This window comes from Bombus bifarius, unplaced genomic scaffold (assembly GCF_011952205.1).
Source record: "Bombus bifarius isolate JDL3187 unplaced genomic scaffold, Bbif_JDL3187 scf7180000008197, whole genome shotgun sequence".
Lineage (NCBI taxonomy): Eukaryota > Metazoa > Arthropoda > Insecta > Hymenoptera > Apidae > Bombus > Bombus bifarius.
This window is the reverse complement of record NW_022884504.1, coordinates 82962-100951: the sequence shown is the minus strand read 5'-3', so window position 1 is coordinate 100951 and position 17990 is coordinate 82962. Positions and strand designations below refer to the sequence as shown.

At 32.0% G+C, this 17990-nt stretch overlaps 4 protein-coding genes across 7 annotated transcripts; 2 read left to right on the top strand and 2 right to left on the bottom strand.

Annotated features, from left to right (window-relative positions):
- Positions 1 to 361: 361 nt before the first annotated feature.
- On the bottom strand, positions 362 to 1895 carry LOC117209970. Its single transcript, XM_033452463.1, has 3 exons — positions 1532 to 1895; positions 782 to 941; positions 362 to 709 (listed from the first exon to the last, which is right to left on the bottom strand). The coding sequence occupies exons 1-3, from the start codon at positions 1862 to 1864 to the stop codon at positions 636 to 638; spliced, it is 567 nt and encodes a 188-aa protein (XP_033308354.1). The 5' UTR covers positions 1865 to 1895; the 3' UTR covers positions 362 to 635.
- A 325-nt stretch (positions 1896 to 2220) lies between these two features.
- Positions 2221 to 6510, top strand: LOC117209964 (isoleucine--tRNA ligase, mitochondrial). Its single transcript, XM_033452456.1, has 15 exons — positions 2221 to 2577; positions 2648 to 2770; positions 2842 to 2992; positions 3127 to 3331; positions 3410 to 3714; positions 3825 to 3991; positions 4102 to 4338; positions 4430 to 4602; positions 4695 to 4833; positions 4910 to 5067; positions 5138 to 5281; positions 5341 to 5551; positions 5629 to 5881; positions 5968 to 6149; positions 6261 to 6510. Exons 1-15 carry the CDS (start codon positions 2368 to 2370, stop codon positions 6492 to 6494), a joined length of 2892 nt encoding a protein of 963 aa, XP_033308347.1. The 5' UTR covers positions 2221 to 2367; the 3' UTR covers positions 6495 to 6510.
- Positions 6511 to 6714: 204 nt separating this feature from the next.
- LOC117209963 (gamma-tubulin complex component 6) lies at positions 6715 to 13117 on the bottom strand. Of its 3 annotated transcripts, none has more exons than XM_033452454.1 (15): positions 12352 to 13117; positions 12047 to 12261; positions 11726 to 11961; positions 11507 to 11636; positions 11026 to 11385; positions 10757 to 10867; positions 10498 to 10668; positions 10126 to 10424; positions 9748 to 9967; positions 9433 to 9664; positions 9144 to 9345; positions 7717 to 9061; positions 7386 to 7595; positions 7147 to 7319; positions 6715 to 7068 (listed from the first exon to the last, which is right to left on the bottom strand). In XM_033452454.1, the coding sequence occupies exons 1-15, from the start codon at positions 12578 to 12580 to the stop codon at positions 6744 to 6746; spliced, it is 4458 nt and encodes a 1485-aa protein (XP_033308345.1). In that variant the 5' UTR covers positions 12581 to 13117; the 3' UTR covers positions 6715 to 6743. The 3 variants fall into 3 exon arrangements, with proteins under 3 accessions (XP_033308345.1, XP_033308346.1, XP_033308344.1); XM_033452455.1 differs by having other exon boundaries at positions 9144 to 9348; positions 11065 to 11385; XM_033452453.1 differs by having other exon boundaries at positions 9144 to 9348; positions 12352 to 13116.
- Positions 13118 to 13591: 474 nt separating this feature from the next.
- On the top strand, positions 13592 to 17751 carry LOC117209986 (forkhead box protein K1). 2 transcript variants are annotated; one of them, XM_033452485.1, is made up of 6 exons: positions 13592 to 13832; positions 14051 to 14385; positions 14720 to 15442; positions 15539 to 15798; positions 16088 to 16190; positions 16275 to 17751. In XM_033452485.1, the coding sequence occupies exons 1-6, from the start codon at positions 13716 to 13718 to the stop codon at positions 16447 to 16449; spliced, it is 1713 nt and encodes a 570-aa protein (XP_033308376.1). In that variant the 5' UTR covers positions 13592 to 13715; the 3' UTR covers positions 16450 to 17751. The 2 variants fall into 2 exon arrangements, with proteins under 2 accessions (XP_033308376.1, XP_033308377.1); XM_033452486.1 differs by having other exon boundaries at positions 13691 to 13832; positions 14002 to 14385.
- Positions 17752 to 17990: the final 239 nt, after the last annotated feature.

Genomic DNA, 17990 nt, shown 5'->3' with positions numbered 1-17990 from the left:
CAAATAAATAATTTGTAGGATAAAACAACTTCCCCAAATTGCGGCAATATTTTATTATTGTCCATTATAGGTTTCAATAATACTTATGACCATGTTATTCGTCATATTTTTAACATTGTATGAATATGTTTTAACAAATAATATCTATCACGCTATTGTAACTTCTTCTCAATTTGTAAAATTCGTTATATTATACATAAAAGATAGTGTAAAAATTTATATATATATAATTTGTATTATGTTCACAAAAGATTTATATAGTAAAAAAAAAAACTTATATATAGTGATCTCATTGAATTAAATTTCTACATATAATAACTCGAATATTTCACTTATAGAAATATTCTCTTATCAATTGGACTATTGTGCGAATTGCATTTTATTCATCAAACAGTTATCCGACATTTTGCTGATACCGACATTCTGATAAAATAACAGACAATGAGTATCGAGTACACCCTTCTTTCCCCTTTAACCCTTAACGGGTAGAACGTGCGATAATATTTCTTTTGTAATAAAAAAAGTACGTTCAATGTAATAAACGTATATAATAAAAATGAACAATAGTTCATAATTCAAAAGTATAATTTACAGTTTTTGTTGCGACCGTCTTTCAATCGAAAAAAGATATCGTTTCAAGGTTTACACCTGACGTTTTGGTCAATAGCGATGCTATCGCAAGAAACACTTGCACTATTTGATTTGGTATCTAAAGTGTAAAAGAAAGACAAACGCTATAGTGTTAATAATAAACTTTTATAAGAGAACGAAAGATTCTTACTGCTTTCGATAGTTTTGCGTACAAGCGCTACCGCCTCTGCATAAGAAGGCGGAGGTAATTCATTGCAAATTTCTTGAGCGATTGCTTCGTAAGAGGGTGGACCTGGAGTTTGTATGTCAATACGTTCGATACCACGAGCACCGCTCAATTCCTGTAAATGCTATATTCAACGATTAAATAATTTTGAACTATTCACCAATAAATTTGTTTATTTTCATTGAATTTAATACATTTGAAGATAAAAATAATTTGGCAGGTAATGGAAGTATAGGTATCAATGAAGTTTAATTGAATGTATAAGTGTTATATATTTAAGTTTTATTCATTATATATCCGTAACGTATGTACATTATTTATTGAATAATTGAAATTAATATTTACATTTTCGTGTAAAGAAACCGTATCTAACGAAACTTCATTGGTGCCCATCTCCACTACTTATCCATTTATTTTTGTCACCGATTGTATATCTTAACTACATTTGTAACCCAAATGTATTTACTATTTTGTATGTATTTTAATATTCGGATGATCTTTATTTGATCACACATCGAAAATTGTGCAAAACGTGCAAACATACACAATATATACTTTTCGAGAATCGGTACTTTTCTAATAATTGCTTTATGACATAGCTAATAATATATAACGTATAATTTATGTGAATGTTATAAAAATCAAGGACGTATGAAATTAATTAATCAAAAACTATTCAAATATCAAAAAAATTGGAAAAGAACAGTTACTTACTCTGAACAATTGTCGTTGATGAAATATCATCTGTATAACGGACTTTCGTCGCAGGTAAAGCATACATTTGACAGCTACCATTAGTCCAGAACAAATAAATATTGGACCAATAAGCCACATGTGACCAAGTTTAAAAAATATGTGTCCGCCTACGATATCGTCCAAAGAAAAAATAGTAATAGCTGTCCCAATCATAAACAGAATAACGCTCAATGCAAGATAGCTATAGCTAGTACAGTCACATTTGCCAAAAGTGTTTGCCGATTCTTCATATCGTTCCTCAACACGATGTGCTCTATTCGATAAGAACGAACTTTCGAAAACCGTAGCCATATTCCATTAATAATAACCAAACGCAAGATTGAAATTGGATCGGCCGGGGACAAACCAGAACGAACTAACCTACCTATGTTACACTTAAATCCCTTGCGTTCTGCACTTGAAAATATTACTTTCTCTTTCGAAAATTTCTCCGAAACTTTACTTCTAGCGAATATTAAATTCTAATCACGTAGAAACAAAAATAATAAAATAGTCATTTTAGAACTTAAGGGAAAATAATAGAGCAGGTATTAATCTTAATAACTGAGAATACATTCCGTTCCTTATGTATGTTGGCGATACCGGGTATGTAATAATAATAAGAATAATTAAATGGTATTCAGTTTAATATTACGTGTCTCGTCTATTTTTTATCAGAAAAATCATATCTTTACAATTAAAAATGTTTATAATAATATACATCGAAAGTTAGTGATCTGATTTGAATGTTCAAGAAAAGCAGTATTTATCTAACGAAATATATGATTGTATCTACAAAATAAAATTCAGTAGATATGTACAGATTACTTATTAACCGAACATTAGTTACAAATCAAGTTCTAAGGAAAACAAGTGACGAAGTAGCCGGTAGTGTTAAGAAAAATACCAAAATTACATCAAAAGGACAACAAAAATATACAGAAACTGTTCTGCTTCCACGAACCGAATTTCCTGTACAACTTAATGGGAAAGCACGAATAGAGGCAGATAAACGCTTAACTGAAGTAAGTCATTATATTCTTAAGTATTCTATTGTTTATTTAAATATTTATTCTTCTAATTATATCATTATAGAAGTGTGGTTTTTCTGAATTGTACGAGTGGCAAAAGAAAAATCTTTCAGGGCCAGATTTTGTTTTACACGATGGGCCTCCTTATGCAAATGGAATTCCTCATATGGGACATGTTATCAATAAGGTTTTGTTTTTTTGCAATAATTCCTTTTCTAGATTATGCATTTCTCTAGCTGTTTTAATGGATTCTTACAGATTTTGAAGGATGTAACATTAAGACATAAGATTATGAATGGAAATCGAATTCATTATGTACCCGGTTGGGATTGTCATGGATTACCAATTGAGTTAAAGGCTATTAAAGGTTATGAAAGTGAAAATGATCCTTTAGAGATTAGGAAAAAAGGTATAATTTATAGGTTTTTAGATCATAAATTTCTTCCATTATTAGTTCATATGATATGATATATAATCAATATTTAATATTAAATCTTTCTATTTATTGTATTATTACTTTTTTCTTTTTTTATGTACATTCAGCCCGTAATTATGCTGAAGAAGCTATTGCTAGACAGAAACAAGCTTTTCAGTCATGGGGTGTGACAGCCAATTGGAGTGAATCTGAATGTTATTTTACCAGTCACTCATCATATATGAAAAATGAACTTCATCAATTTATAAAATTGTATGAGAAAGATATTATATTTAGAGATTTCATGCCAGTTTATTGGTCTCCTTCTTCAAGGTAAAATATTCAAGACGGAATAACTTAATTTCAGTTTTTTAGAAGTTTACAATTTTATCTTTATATCTTATATTATAGAACAGCATTAGCTGAATCTGAATTAGAATACAATCAACAGCATCAAAGTAAAGCTGTGACTGTTCGTCTACGCATTAATGATATTCCAGAAAGGTTAAAATCATTTAAAAATCATGCTGTATATGCATTAATATGGACCACTACATCATGGAGTTTAGTGGCTAACCAAGCTATATCTTTCTCTTCAGATGCTACATATTGTCTTGCTGAAGATGATAAAAAAGACTTATATATTGTTGCTAAAGAACTATTAGGAGCTACTGAATCAAAGATTGGTCCTTTGAAACCAATAGTATCCTTCGAAGGTAAATTCGAAAAGTTAATTAGTATTTTTTAAATATTACTTGTCATTTTTTTATTTCAAATTTAACATAGATGAGTTAGGGAGATAAGTAGATAATATATGTTTTATTAGGCAAAGAATTGGAGGGCAGCACGTACTTTCATCCTTTCACTGAACAAAAATGCCCTTTATTAGCTGCAAGTCACGTTACGACAAATGAGGGAACAGGTTTAGTTCATACTGCTCCTGCACATGGTCCAGAAGATTTTCTAGTTGCACTCAAAAATAAAATTCCCATTGTAAGCTAATTTTTTCTTGTTTGTAACGAATAGTATTAGTATAATATCAATGTTAGATATTATTCTAAATATAATATCAATATTTAATAATGTCGTGGGGTATGCTATAGTTATCCATGGTAGACTCTAAAGGTCTGTACACTGAAGAGGCTGGGCCAGAATTTTATGGATTAGAAGTATTAACAGAGGGAGTTGATAAAGTGATGAATCTCCTGGCTCGAGATATATTGCATGTGGAAACATTAACACACAGTTATCCGTATGATTGGCGAACAAAACAACCAGTTCTTATTCGTGCTAGTCATCAATGGTTCATTAATATAAATACTATCAGGGAAAAAATTATTGTAAGTCAGCATTTTGCAACATTTTTCTATGATAAATTATCAAAAAATTTCGCTAAAACGAGGGGTATGTTCCCTTTATTATTTTCATAAGGAGAACTTTGCGAATGTGAATGTATATCCTAAATGTAATCGTACATCTTTTATGAATGCTTTACTTGCTGGAATAAGGAATCGACCGTATTGGTGTATTTCGCGACAACGTTCTTGGGGAACACCCATACCTGTAATATATAGCAAAACAACAGGCTTAGCATTTACGAATAAGTAAGTACGTGTATATATATATAGTTATTTATAGTATACTGGCTTTACAGTATACACTTTTACTTATTGTTCTTTATATTTTTCCATTTTAGAGAATTAGTTGAACGTTTATGCGATTCGATAGATCGATATGGTACTGATTGCTGGTGGGAATATTCTGTAAGAGATTTAATAGGATTAGACATAATTAAAAAATTGAATATTGATCCGAACGATATAGTAAAAGGAAATGTAAATTTCATTAAATTTTCAAGATTGAAGAAAGTAAAGTTTCAATATATCATTCATTAACATAAATCCTTCTTAGGATATCATGGACATTTGGTTCGATAGCGGAATTTCATGGTCAATGGTTTTACCAGACAAAAAAGCAAATCTTTATTTAGAAGGATATGATCAATTCAATGGTTGGTTCCAATCATCCCTAATAACATCTGTAGCTTTACAGGGATGTCCACCTTATAGGTAAATAAAACGAATATAAAATGTTTAAAAAATGGCTGTATCAATGTAAACGCATTTTTTTATTGTTTAGTGATTTATTTGTACATGGATTTGCAGTCGATGAAAAAGGCTTAAAAATGTCAAAATCAATAGGAAATGTAATAAATCCAGAAGAAATTTTGCTAGGTGGATCTAATTTGAAGAAAAATCCAGCGTACGGTGTCGATGTTTTAAGGTATTAAAATTTAATTTTATAGTATAATGGTAACATATTAATAATTTCATTTCATCTAGATGGTGGGTAGCTAATCACAGTTCCCAACATACACAAGTGCTGGTTTCAAAAAATTTACTCGATGAATGTAAAACATGCGTTAACAAACTTCGTTTAATACTGCGCTTCCTTCTGGGTACTTTACATCATCATCCGGGTATAAATTGCAAACCTGAATATCGAATTATTGATAAATACATGTTGTACTTATTATATTCGTATAATAAACAGGTAATTTGATCTTATTCTTCAATTAGGAAATTAAACATATTACTGTATTATTATATTACAAACTAATATGTCATTAGATGCAGCAACATTATAACAACTATGAGTATCATCATGCGGGTAAAACGACTATGCATTTTATAACAAATGATGTATCAGGTCTTTACTGTACTATAATAAAAGATAGACTTTATTGTGACGAGGTAACATCTTCGATGCGCACTGCAGCTGTGCAAGTTATAAAAGAAATTCTGAATGTTCTTATCAGATCTATTGCACCAATTCTACCTCATCTAGCAGAAGAAGCATGGCTATATCATCCCGAAAATATCAGTATGTTATAGTCCTTTTCTATGAGAAATATGAGATTTCAAGACACTTTTTTATTAATTAAATTTAATCTTAATTATAATGTACAGCATCGATACCATTGCACTGTACGCAATATAAAATATCAGAGTCATGGAATGATTCAAAAATCGCACAATACATAGATGCGGCAATTCGATTGAGAAAGAATGTTTTAAAAGTCGCTGATAAAACTACATGGAAATTATATGGCGTTATAGAAGCTACAAAAGATGATTTTGTTTTGCTTTCTGTGAGTATTATTTATACAAAAGAAACTAAAGTTATGTTTTGTATATTATTGAGTGAACACTCGATATTATATGAATGTGTGCACTGACTTATACTTTCTCTATTTACGTAGCTTCTTCACGACCAGCAAAAACCATCAATGTCTGAATTATGTGAAATATTACAACTCTCGTCGGTTACATTAATTGAAAATCATACTATCAATGAAACACAAATCCAACTATACGACATCCAGGAGAAGTTGTGCGAACGTTGTAGGAGATATCCTGAAAGTCAGGAAGATGATCTATGTCCACGTTGTGTTAATGTACTTACTAAAAATAAACCATTGATTGCGGCTGTGTAATAATTTTTATCGAAAATGCTGTTTCATATGATTTATCCTTACTCTTTCCAATTCTGATAACAAAAGCAATCATTAATCTCTTATGAATATATTTCAAAAACTTATGAAAAATCTTTTGTTTGTTGTTAATTATTTGTATGTACAATAACTTTGAGAAGAACAAAAAATGTAAAGATTACAGCAGTGAGGATATTGGCATAGTAAATTCTTAAATTTGAAATGAAAGGAAAGAAGCTGTATAGTATTATATTAAGGCTCTGCAGAGCCTACAGTGTTACGACAACTTTTAGCGGTTAAATCATACAGTGGATTTATATTAAGAGCATTTAGGAAATGCATTAAATGCGGTTGGTATCCGCTAGTGGCTAACTTAAACGCAACGTGCGACATATATGCTCGTAACTCAAAGAATGCTTGATACATTTGTTCCAGTTTTTTAAAATTAGGATGTACGTATCCTGTAGATTTCATTACCCAGTTTTGAGATCTTATTCTGTTATGAAATTTCAAAATGACTTTAAATATATTGGTTAAACATACGCGTACTTTTTCTCCACGACTATTCAGCATACATCTGGAAAGAATAATCATTAAAAATAATTAATACATTTTACATTCGTATATATTTTTCGCTTTAATTCAGAGAAAATACCTTGATAATATGCGTTTTATATAGTTTACATGTGCCATATAAATTTGATCTACAGTTAAAGAATGTTCCAGATCTTTTTCAAATTCAGCCCAACTTGCGTGTAACACGCTACACGTTAGATAATTATGCAACGCATTCATAAATTGTGTCATTGAATGCCTATATAACTGCAGCTAAAACAAATTAAGATTAATAATTGCATTAGAACTTCTAAAAAAAATCATAAGATGTGATGATACCTTATGATACTGTTCTGATGTAATTGCTTTTCGTTCTCTTTTCATAATATTAAAGTCCTCTTGCAACACCCATGAAACTCGACCGCTTGTTATTAGAAATTTAAATACTTTACTGTATTGTTGCATGACTGTCTCATCAAGTATAATATTAAGTGGCCAATTTATCTTATAGTTGAGAGTAAGACAATCCAATGCAGCTGGATCTGATATCTGTAAAGATTTCATCATAAGTAAGATGTATTGATTTCGTTGAAGAAAATGAAACTTTGCGATATATATCCAAAAAGTATAATTTTATAACAAGAAGGACAGAGTAAGATAAAAAATTTACGTGTAATTGAGCTGGTGTGTCCGTTGCTGAGAGATTGAGAAGTTCCGAATTAATATAAACATTGTTAAACGAATTAACGAGTGCTCGTTCTAGAAGATTAGTCAAAGTAGCGGAATTAAATAGTTCGATAGGTATTGAGATTTCATATAAACGAGAATACAGGGAATCTGTTAAGCTCTTTGCAAATTCCCCATTTAGCAAAAAGAAATAACTACGTAAACTATGCAAATGTGAGAGCAAGTTGTTTTCTTCCAAAAAGTATTTGATAATAGCATTGTTAACGAGACGGCTCTGTACGTTGAGAGGAATACGAATCGACTTTTCTAAATAGGCCTGAAGAGAAATATGATCAATTATCTCGACATCGGTAATACTCAAAGGAGCTACTGACGATGCATTATTACTTTTTTCATCACGAGCCAATTCAAATAAATCAGAAAATGTTGAATCTCCTTTCATGGCAAGAGATGATTTCGTAATTAACTGAGTCGAACTCGATGATATTATTGTAGATGAAATTTCCGAAGGAGATGGGTCTTCTAAATTATATGTTGAAATGGGGCTCTGTACTGATGAAGTAGTAAAATTATCCGTTGTACATGACATCGGTGTTTCTAAGTCATTTTCTTTATTTGTGATGGCTATAATTTGAGAGCAACGAGTACCCGTTTCATTTATTTCATGCGTAACAGAGGTAAATTCGATTTGACGTATATCAAGTTCGTTGTTATTTGGCGTCATATTATAATCTAATGGTCGCATGCATACGCCGTCAATTTGAGATTCTGTAATATTATCGATTTTCATAACGTTTAAAAGAGTGGGTCTTTCTGTTACTGATGACTGTGTGCGATGAACTAATAGGCATTCTAAAATCTCATTCATTTGCTTATTTGTTGTATTTTTATTTGACGAAACTTTTGAGGTCGGATTCGTATTTAGTCTTTCTAGATGTTCGAAATTATGAAATTCGTGTTTCTCATTATTGTTGGTTATTATTCTCTTATGTGCGTAATTTTCAAGTGAAGAACTTTGCCTTGAATCTTGATTAATTTGAGTAGACGGTATTGACATTACATTTGATGTTTGATAAGATGTATTCGTATAATTCTTATTTTCATCTTCAAGTGAGATTGGAGTTTCAATTAAAAAAAAATCTGAAGTTATTGCACAATTATGTCCTTCAGTTTTTTTTAAAAACTCGTTCCTTGATTCTTGGTTTGCTCTACTTAATGTATCCACTCTTTCATTATACAATTTCATTCTTTTCTTCCGCCATTGTGAACGAATACATCGTTTATTAATATCATTAGCTAAACCTTCATAATAATTCCAAACAATTGTCCTGTAAGTGTTTAAAATTATAATGTTATACTTTTAATTTGATTTGAATATTAATAATATAGCAAATTATTAATTTTTAATACCGTTCTAAGGATTTCGATCTTTCCTTTATTCTACTTTCTTCTTTATCTTGTTCGATTTCTAATTGTATCTTGTTTGATAACTCAATTTCTTCAGCCTTATTTGATTGTAAGTTATTTGTAAGTACTTGTTCTTGTGGACTTGTTAAAATATTTTGTTTTACTCGTGTTACTGTTGTTACTGTGTCCCCTGGTTCTTCCTTGTCTTCTAATAATTTTGTGACAACTAACGTTCATAGCAACAATGCATCTACTTATAGATAAATTTAGTTACTAATAAAAGTACACTTACCACGAAGTTTCAATAATGTATCACGTTCTGAAAGTATAGTTATTTTTGACATTTCTTTTTCTAACTGCTTCTGGTTTAAGATAGCTGTGGAAAGAGAAAGTACCGAACCAAGTGCAGCTTGACCTTTCTTTTCATATTCTCGATATCTTGATGACTGCTCGTGTAACGACATTATGCTTAAGCAAACTTTTATTTCTGGTTGCTCAGTTACACAGACACGGCATACTGGATTCTAAATTCTCATGATACAGAGATCAGTACAATACGCTGTCTGTAGTAGAGTTAACTACAATATGATATATCAAGTATGCTTACTTTGGAGTCGCAAGTTCTTAGAAGTCTTACTGTTTTGCCACATTGAAGTATTGATTCAGCTAGATCATTCAAAAAACCTGGCACCTCATCATTGCAAATGCTAAAACTTTTCGTCCAAAATTTATGACTTCTATTACGTAAATATTGTGGACGCGTTTTTATCATAAATTCTCCATATATATCGTCGCATATACCTTCAAATATCCATTTCTGTAAAAATCTGTTGCAATCAATTTAATTATACTATCCAACATCCCATGTTCGCAAGTAAACGGATTACATAATGAAGTAAAATATACAGATAAATGGTAATAAAGACGATAGAAAAACACTTGGTGTCGCGGATACACCATTTTTATTATATTCTATAATACGTACCGAAAATAAACTTCACAGCAAGATTTTAATAATGAATAAAATACCAAAGCAATTTTGGCATCTGTCACTTTAATTGCTTCATTATAAATTCTAGTAAGAATGCTACTTCCTTCTCGGGACATGTACTGATTTTCTTTGTAAGGTTCACAAACTTTAGCAACTTTAGTGATTAATTTAGCCACAGAACGTACTTTTTGAAATATTTTTAATACTCCCTCTGATTCTTTTTCATGTGTAAAAATTCTTATTAGTGCTGCTTGATAGTAAAGCAATAATTCTTTGATATTTGTACATAGAGCCTATAAAATAATAATAGTATAAATGTTACAGTCTATTTGCTTTTTAAATTTTGTATCCAATTTTGTTACAAACCTTAAATATTAGTCCTTCTTGTGGTAATTTGTTACCTTGTGATTTGTGCGTAATTAGATTCCACAAGAATTTAAAACAATTACCCCAATTAATAGCTTCCTGACAAATCTTCTTTATTGATTCTGGACTTATACCATATACACTAATGTTTCTTCGTAAGATAAATCCTGTCTAAAAAATTGTTTATAAATAATTTAAAAAACGAATTTTTTTAAAAGATTTTTTGTTGCTTCACATTAAAATTAATAAAAACACGTACAGCACATCTATACTCAAAGGAATTTGATTCTATTCCCAGCAACATTGATTTTACATCACATATAAATTCTTTGGTTGACACTTGTTCCAAAAGAAGCGAAGAATTCATTAACTACAAGAAAAAACAAGAAATACATGATTAGTAACAAAATGCTTGAATATATATTTTACTTAAGAAATAATTATTGAAGATAAAATGAATATTTGGATTTATATACTGAAAATAATTTATATTACATTCAATGTGTATGTTTTATAACATTTACTTACTTCTTCTGAGATTATAAATAAATCATTCATTTGCTTAACTTTTTCTAGATGTATTGCTGCAATTGGAGTATCTGTTATAAACATCAATTCTTTAATAGATTGTATCTCTCCAAAGCATTCCCATGTTTGATGATTTACAGTTGGTAGAGTATTAGTAACACTGATTTGATCCCATATATGACTCCAAACGTTCATAGTATTATCTGATTCATTGCTAACACTTTGATCTAAAACTTTCCATGTATCTATAATACTTCCGTTTTCATCTGTATTTGTCTGCATAAAAGGGAGATACAAATAATTTGTTGTGTCTCCTTTTTCCACAGGAAAGCTGCATATATTTTCGCACTTGCTTCCAATCTACAAAATAAATCATCCGAAGAAAAATTTTAAACAGATTCATCATTTATCTAAAAATTCATATTTAGCTTAAATTGTTGCATAACATATATTTAATACAAAGTTTAAATCTATATCTTACCATATTATTTTGTAAAATATGTATATTAAGCTCTGAATTTATTGTATACTGTTGGTTTGGGTATAAAAGCATATGTGATGATATTTTATCAAATATATGATTGGACATAAAATCACATGTAGTAGACATGCTGAAAAAAACACACACACATATATATATATATATATATACAACAAGACTACTTGAAAATAAGGATAAAATATTATTTATATAATTTACTCAATGGATTCAACCCCAACTATGGCTTTGGACTTTATTGAATTATCCAAAAAATTGAATTCATTCATAATATTTGTAGGTGCAATTCTTTTAACTGGATATCTTTCGAGTGTTGCTTCAAATTTATCCGATGATATGAAACATTCCATTGGGTATATTTGGAATGGCGGTATTTTATTATTATTGTATGTGATTTCAGGAAAAGCAGGATTTGCTTTGTCGAAATAAAATATATTCTACAGATTGTAATAAAATGCATTAATACATTTATGAAATTCTAAAAATCCATCTTCTTTCCAAATACAAAAGCTTAAATCCTACCGTTAATGGCTCAGGATTAATGTTACAATTTTTTAATTGCATTAGTAGCTGCAAAATAGAAAATACTGGTAGTTCACCACATGGGAATTCTTCAAGATTTTCCAACAAATGTTCTAACATCCTAGCATTGTATGAATGGTTTAATTTCAATTTCAATGCAAAAGCATGCTTTTGTAGTTCTAAAAGTGGATCTATTTTTTGAAGTGCTTCATAATCTGTGGATATGAATGAGATTAAAGAAAGGCTGAATTGAAAGTTAAATAAATATATGAAACACATCTAGCATAATCAGGTATTAACATCACCTTGGCTAGGGATCAAACGATCACATTTTTTCAGTAATATTTCAAAAGCTTTGATTCGAAGGTGTTTAATTATTTTGATATCATGATCATAAGTAAACTGTACATTTCGGTGGGAGGATCGATATGCCTGTAATATGTTCTTACTCAATTGAGTTACGAGACCATAAACATCGTCGTTATAACGGTCACTGATTTTGTCATTGGCACAAACGTATTCTTGAACGTTCATGACTGCACGTCCAAATTGTATAACACAGACAAATAATTGTATCACTGTTGGTTAACAAACAGAATCGTTTGATATAATACAACGATAATACTCATTCATAGTTTTTCACATATGTTGTGTTTTTTGCTTGTTCATTCTTAGTTATTGTTATACAAGTACAAATAAGCACATAAGGATACGTTGTATTTAACATATTTTCCAATATATGCGCATTAGCTAAATTCAAATTAACATCAAAACGTCATTTGTATCATAATTGATGTTTTGACCCTACTATAACAATGTTTGTAGATGTTACTAACTTCTATCAAAGTAAATCGACAAATTCGAATTATACGTCATTAACCTCAACAACCATATTAAAGACTGCTTTATTTGATATCCTAACGTTACTTCATTTTCAAATCGAAGAATACAACGCGCGTTACATCACGTGGTATTTAGTCCCTATCTTTCGAATTGAGAATAAGCAGAAAATACAATATTTTTAGAAGAAAAGTTACGCTTATATTTAGTTTGAATAGATTTTACGATGTGAACCAGTAGAAAAGAACTAGAAAAAAATACGAGAAGCTAAATAAAAAGAACATAGAGGAAATATAATAAACAAATATGTATCAATTAATTTCTAGGAAATGTAGAAAAATTTTTATTTTTAATACTAAATATCGTTTTACGGATCAATCAGAAAAAAACAATAGTGTGATATCAGCTATATATATATAAGTTGATTGTACAAATTTCGTTTCGTATATTACCGCATACATATGTATGTATATTTTTATCCATTCATTTCATTTGGTTCATCAATATTGATTCAATCAATATGGATGCTATCTTTTCCATAAGAAAGTATAATGAATAGTTCATATATCGATTCTTACGTTTTTTGTAATTATCATATATATTTGTTTAATAATCCGATTAATCATTAATCATTAGATATTCAATTAGTTTGCTCAGTTGCACCGTTACGTTAAAATCAATCGGCCGGTCGACTAATCGACCGGCCGATCGATCAATCGAATCAATTTGTCAGACGATCAGTTAATCAGTCGATTAATCGATTGATTGTTCGATTGGCTGCTTGTCGAATTTGTACGGCAACTGATTATTTCAATAAATTGAATTTCATATGCTATTTCACGTGGTTCCTCGCGTTATCGTCGATATTAATTGGTGTAATCTTCTAATCAATCCGTTTATTTTCCTAATCCTCGGTCCTATAGTTTGCAAGGTGTGCATATACAAGGTAATTTTAGGATTGTTTCCTCCTCTGGCGGTAACTTATCGCTCTCTATCCGCATCTATGTATCTAGTTATCTGATTAATTATCTATTCGTTTATTTATCTATCTATCTGACTATCTATCTATATCTGTCTACTTCTCCTTTTTCTCCCTCTCTCATTCTATCCCAAAGGAGGGTTCGCTTACTCGGTGCTATGTCTACTACGTACTCCCGTACTCAGGAGAGCGACGCGTGGGCCCTTCTGGCACTGAAGTCGGCACCGGCCAGCCCGACGAAGATGCAGTGGAACCCGGAAGCAAAAGGTGCACCGATTGCACGGTTAGAGGGTCGCGAGTTTGAATACATGGTTAGACAGCATAGTATCACTATCGGACGTAACAGCAGCAAGGGTGAGGTCGACGTCAACATGGGCCACTCCAGCTTTATCTCACGACGACACCTTGAAATCTACTATGATCACCCGTATTTTTTTATGGTTTGCAATGGTAAAAATGGTGTTTTTGTTGATGGAATTTTCCAACGAAAGAGTGCGGCTGAGTTCCGATTACCAAAGACGTAAGATATCTTTCGGAGCTTTATCGAGCCGACTTAACCTTTCTTGCACGTTTCTCGCATGCCACTGGCAAACTTGTTATACGGTTTTTATACAGTCTCTTTTCAGTCATGACTTATGATAGCCTCATCATTTGGCGATGTTGTCTTTTTCAAATTATATCTCATAGTTTCATACGTGATAACAATAAAAAATTGTCTTGTGATATTCCATGCAAACAATTTTAAGCAGAGAATTTATTTAAGAGCTTTACTTGTTCTTTGCACTTTCTCTCAGATACTTCATTTGTTTCTTCCTTTATTCTCTTTGATCAGTCGCATGTTTCTTCTGTTTCAGATGTACATTGAGATTTCCAAGTACAAATATAAGACTTGTATTTCAATCGTTGGTAGATGAACAGGAAGAAAGTAATGTATGTGTGCGCTCTCCTCCAAAACATAGAGCACCATTACCACCTTTACGTATTAATATTCCGGATGCAGGCTATAGTAGCCCATTCCCTTCTCCTACTGGAACAATAAGTGCTGCTAATTCATGTCCTGCAAGTCCACGTGCAGGACAAGGAAGGAGAAACATATCAGCAGATCTACAGATGGTGGCTGTGTATGCAGCTGCTGTTGCAAATGACTCACAAAATTCTAATATGGAGAGACACGAGGGTGGACAAAGTTCTAATAGACAAATAAGTCCTGGTACAACAGCGAATTGTAGTCCTCCGAAAGATGATTCTAAACCTCCATACTCATACGCGCAATTAATCGTTCAGGCAATAGCATCTGCTGCAGATAAACAGCTTACGTTATCTGGCATTTATTCTTATATTACCAAGAATTACCCATATTATAGAACTGCAGATAAGGGATGGCAAAATTCAATAAGGCATAATCTTTCGTTGAATCGTTATTTTATCAAAGTACCAAGGAGCCAAGAAGAACCAGGTAAAGGATCTTTTTGGCGAATAGATCCTCAATCGGAAGCAAAACTTATAGAACAAGCATTTAGACAAAGAAGACAACGTGGAGTTCCATGTTTCCGAGCTCCTTTTGGACTTTCATCCAGGTAGATAAATTTTATAAGTATCTTTATTTTCCAGTTCCATATATACCAATTATTAAAAATTCTAATCTAATGCTTGTAACATTTCAAATCATATAGAAGTGCGCCTGCTTCTCCATCTCACGTCGGAATTAGTGGTTTGATGACACCAGAATGTCTTAGCAGAGAAGTTTCGCCAGGACCAGAATCGTATCCAGATAGTACTGTATCTTCTCCGGCTGGTCAGTTGACTAGTCAGTCCGCACCAGGATCACCTGGTCATCCTTATGCATCCTCGAGTCAATCATCTCACAAAGGTCGCCTAATGCAACAGATTACTGTTGTCACGAATGGTGTTAGTGGTGATACAACCAGAGAAGGTAATAGTGTTTTTATTATGGCTTTTTTTATGTTTCTTATTTTAGAGAAAAAACTCTTTTCAGATACTACAAGTTGTATTCGCTCCCTTACCGGTAGTTTCTTAGGCTGTGGACATACAGAAAGCGGTAAAATAAGTGATGGTATAGGCAACATCAATACTCCAAATGTTGATGTTGCTGCTTACCGCTTTCCACTCTCTGTATGTCCACGGCTTTACGTATATATCTTACCGTCGTCATCAATCATAAAAGTATCTATCATTTTAAATATACTACGATATTTTTTTAGATAAGTACATCGTATCTGGAAATACTACAGAAGAACATTCTCTTTCCCCAGCTGGTCAATATAGCCCAGCTCCTGTTATTGTACAGACCACGTATAATTATAGGTACGTCCGTACTCAATATTTTCCTTGCTGTATTCTTCTATCGATTCATTGAAATTGATTGTCATTTTGTACCATCACATTCAGTGGAAGCTTTATTGGTCCCGACGCAGGCGTCGGAGTTGCGAAGCGTTCACACGAGGAATCGGATAGTTCTCCCGGATCACCAGCACCGCTCGCCATTGTCGAAAGTCCTGAACCACCTGAACACCAACCTCCATCGACGAAACGTCAACGTGTTCATGATATGGACGACCACTGAACCATCGTTGTCCTAGACTATCGTTACGTAGGACATTTTTTGTTACATCGCGCTACTCGCTCATTGTCAAATATATCTGCACGCGCGTGTACCTCACACTTGTTCGTGTGTGCGTCCGTAAACACGTGCACGCTTAATGTTCAGAATTTCGAATCGATGCCCATATCCATACCACGTTTAAATCTCTCCATACATTTTCATCTTTGATGCGCGCGCGCCGACAAATACGTACATGTACACACTCAGTTCTGTACTGTTTTTCATTTGACCACATAGTGGTTACTTTATTTTCTGCGTATGATAAATACTCGATACAGTTTACTGTTTTACGCAACAAGTGGAATATTCGTAAGAAAAGCGAGAGCAGACAAAGTTATTCCCTCGTCTCACATTCTGAAAACTAGTTTTGATGTTGTATCTTTTCTTTTCTCCAACTTTTGAACTCGAATCAACTGCTGACGTAGTACCAGGGTTATTCAGTCGTCATGATCATCAGTATGCACATACACGTGTTTCGTTGAGTAAATTTTTTATGTTTTTCTTTGATGACATACAGGTACAAGGAGGCGACGGGAGCTTTGATGTATTTATAAGAGGGAATAAATATTTGTAACACTCGTGGAAGAGTATTATATATAAGAAACATCTTGGATGAAGTTATATCGTAGTATATTCGAAAGATGTTGAATCTCAATAGAAGGAAATATTATGTTAAAACAGCTCACGTTGTTCGCCTTAGTGCTTTGCAAAAGAAAAGGTCACCTGTTCTAGGACGATGCCAATACTGGTAAATGAACTTGTTTGAGAAATTTGTTGAAAATTATACATATTTTCAATCGTAAATAAGCTTATATGAGTTTGAATTATAAAATTTTGAACCACGTTGGTCTGGTACACGTTGTTTTTGTTTAATATCCGGTTACTATTGGCTAAAAAAGAGGAATATTCACTGGTTCTTTCCGATTCTTCGATCTCGTCGATTGATTGTTCACGTTGTATGAATCGATCAATGAAATTGATTATGACGCAATTCGCGTTCAGTGAAAATGCTCGCGAATCGTAGAGACAAACTTTAGATTATAGTTCTGCGTATGATTTTACAAAGTTTCTATTTAAAAAGAAAGAAATGAAAGAACGAAGAGAAAAGAAAAAGAACAAGCAATAATCTTATGCTGAATACGTCGATCGAAATTTCTTTCTGACGTGCCTGTTTATCTAACGAAGATATTAACATACTATAATCATACAGGAAGAGGTGATAGTATTTTTGTTGCCACTTGTAAATAAACTCTTAAACGAACATTCATTGCTTCGAACTGTTTCTCTCTGTGTTGAACAAAATCGAGAAATGTCTGCTTGCTCTCGTGGTACGAGATAGATGAACAATAAGATGAAATGATAATTTAAAATGACGATCAGGTGTAAAATTCAAAATTATGTAACGATTAGCTCAAACTGGAGTAATTCTATCAGGACTTTTTCAATTTTTTTTTCGATTTTCAAACTTGACAGGAACGCATTTCGGTTGCACATTTGGATTG

Bases quoted from the DNA above. Each gene is read 5' to 3' on its own strand.
- LOC117209964 (XM_033452456.1), top strand. From the start codon at position 2,368: ATGTACAGATTACTTATTAACCGAACATTAGTTACAAATCAAGTTCTA. The intron at 4,834-4,909 runs GTAAATTTCATT...AATCCTTCTTAG, and splicing joins ACGATATAGTAAAAGGAAAT to GATATCATGGACATTTGGTT. The intron at 5,882-5,967 runs GTATGTTATAGT...TATAATGTACAG, and splicing joins ATATCATCCCGAAAATATCA to CATCGATACCATTGCACTGT.
- LOC117209970 (XM_033452463.1), bottom strand. From the start codon at position 1,864: ATGGCTACGGTTTTCGAAAGTTCGTTCTTATCGAATAGAGCACATCGT. The intron at 942-1,531 runs GTAAGTAACTGT...CGTTGAATATAG, and splicing joins ATCAACGACAATTGTTCAGA to CATTTACAGGAATTGAGCGG. The intron at 710-781 runs GTAAGAATCTTT...TTTACACTTTAG, and splicing joins ACGCAAAACTATCGAAAGCA to ATACCAAATCAAATAGTGCA.
- LOC117209986 (XM_033452485.1), top strand. From the start codon at position 13,716: ATGCTATTTCACGTGGTTCCTCGCGTTATCGTCGATATTAATTGGTGT. The intron at 14,386-14,719 runs GTAAGATATCTT...CTTCTGTTTCAG, and splicing joins GAGTTCCGATTACCAAAGAC to ATGTACATTGAGATTTCCAA. The intron at 15,799-16,087 runs GTAATAGTGTTT...ATATTTTTTTAG, and splicing joins TGGTGATACAACCAGAGAAG to ATAAGTACATCGTATCTGGA.
- LOC117209963 (XM_033452453.1), bottom strand. From the start codon at position 12,580: ATGAACGTTCAAGAATACGTTTGTGCCAATGACAAAATCAGTGACCGT. The intron at 10,868-11,025 runs GTAAGTAAATGT...TTTTTCTTGTAG, and splicing joins TATTTATAATCTCAGAAGAA to TTAATGAATTCTTCGCTTCT. The intron at 9,665-9,747 runs GTAAGCATACTT...ATGAGAATTTAG, and splicing joins TAAGAACTTGCGACTCCAAA to AATCCAGTATGCCGTGTCTG.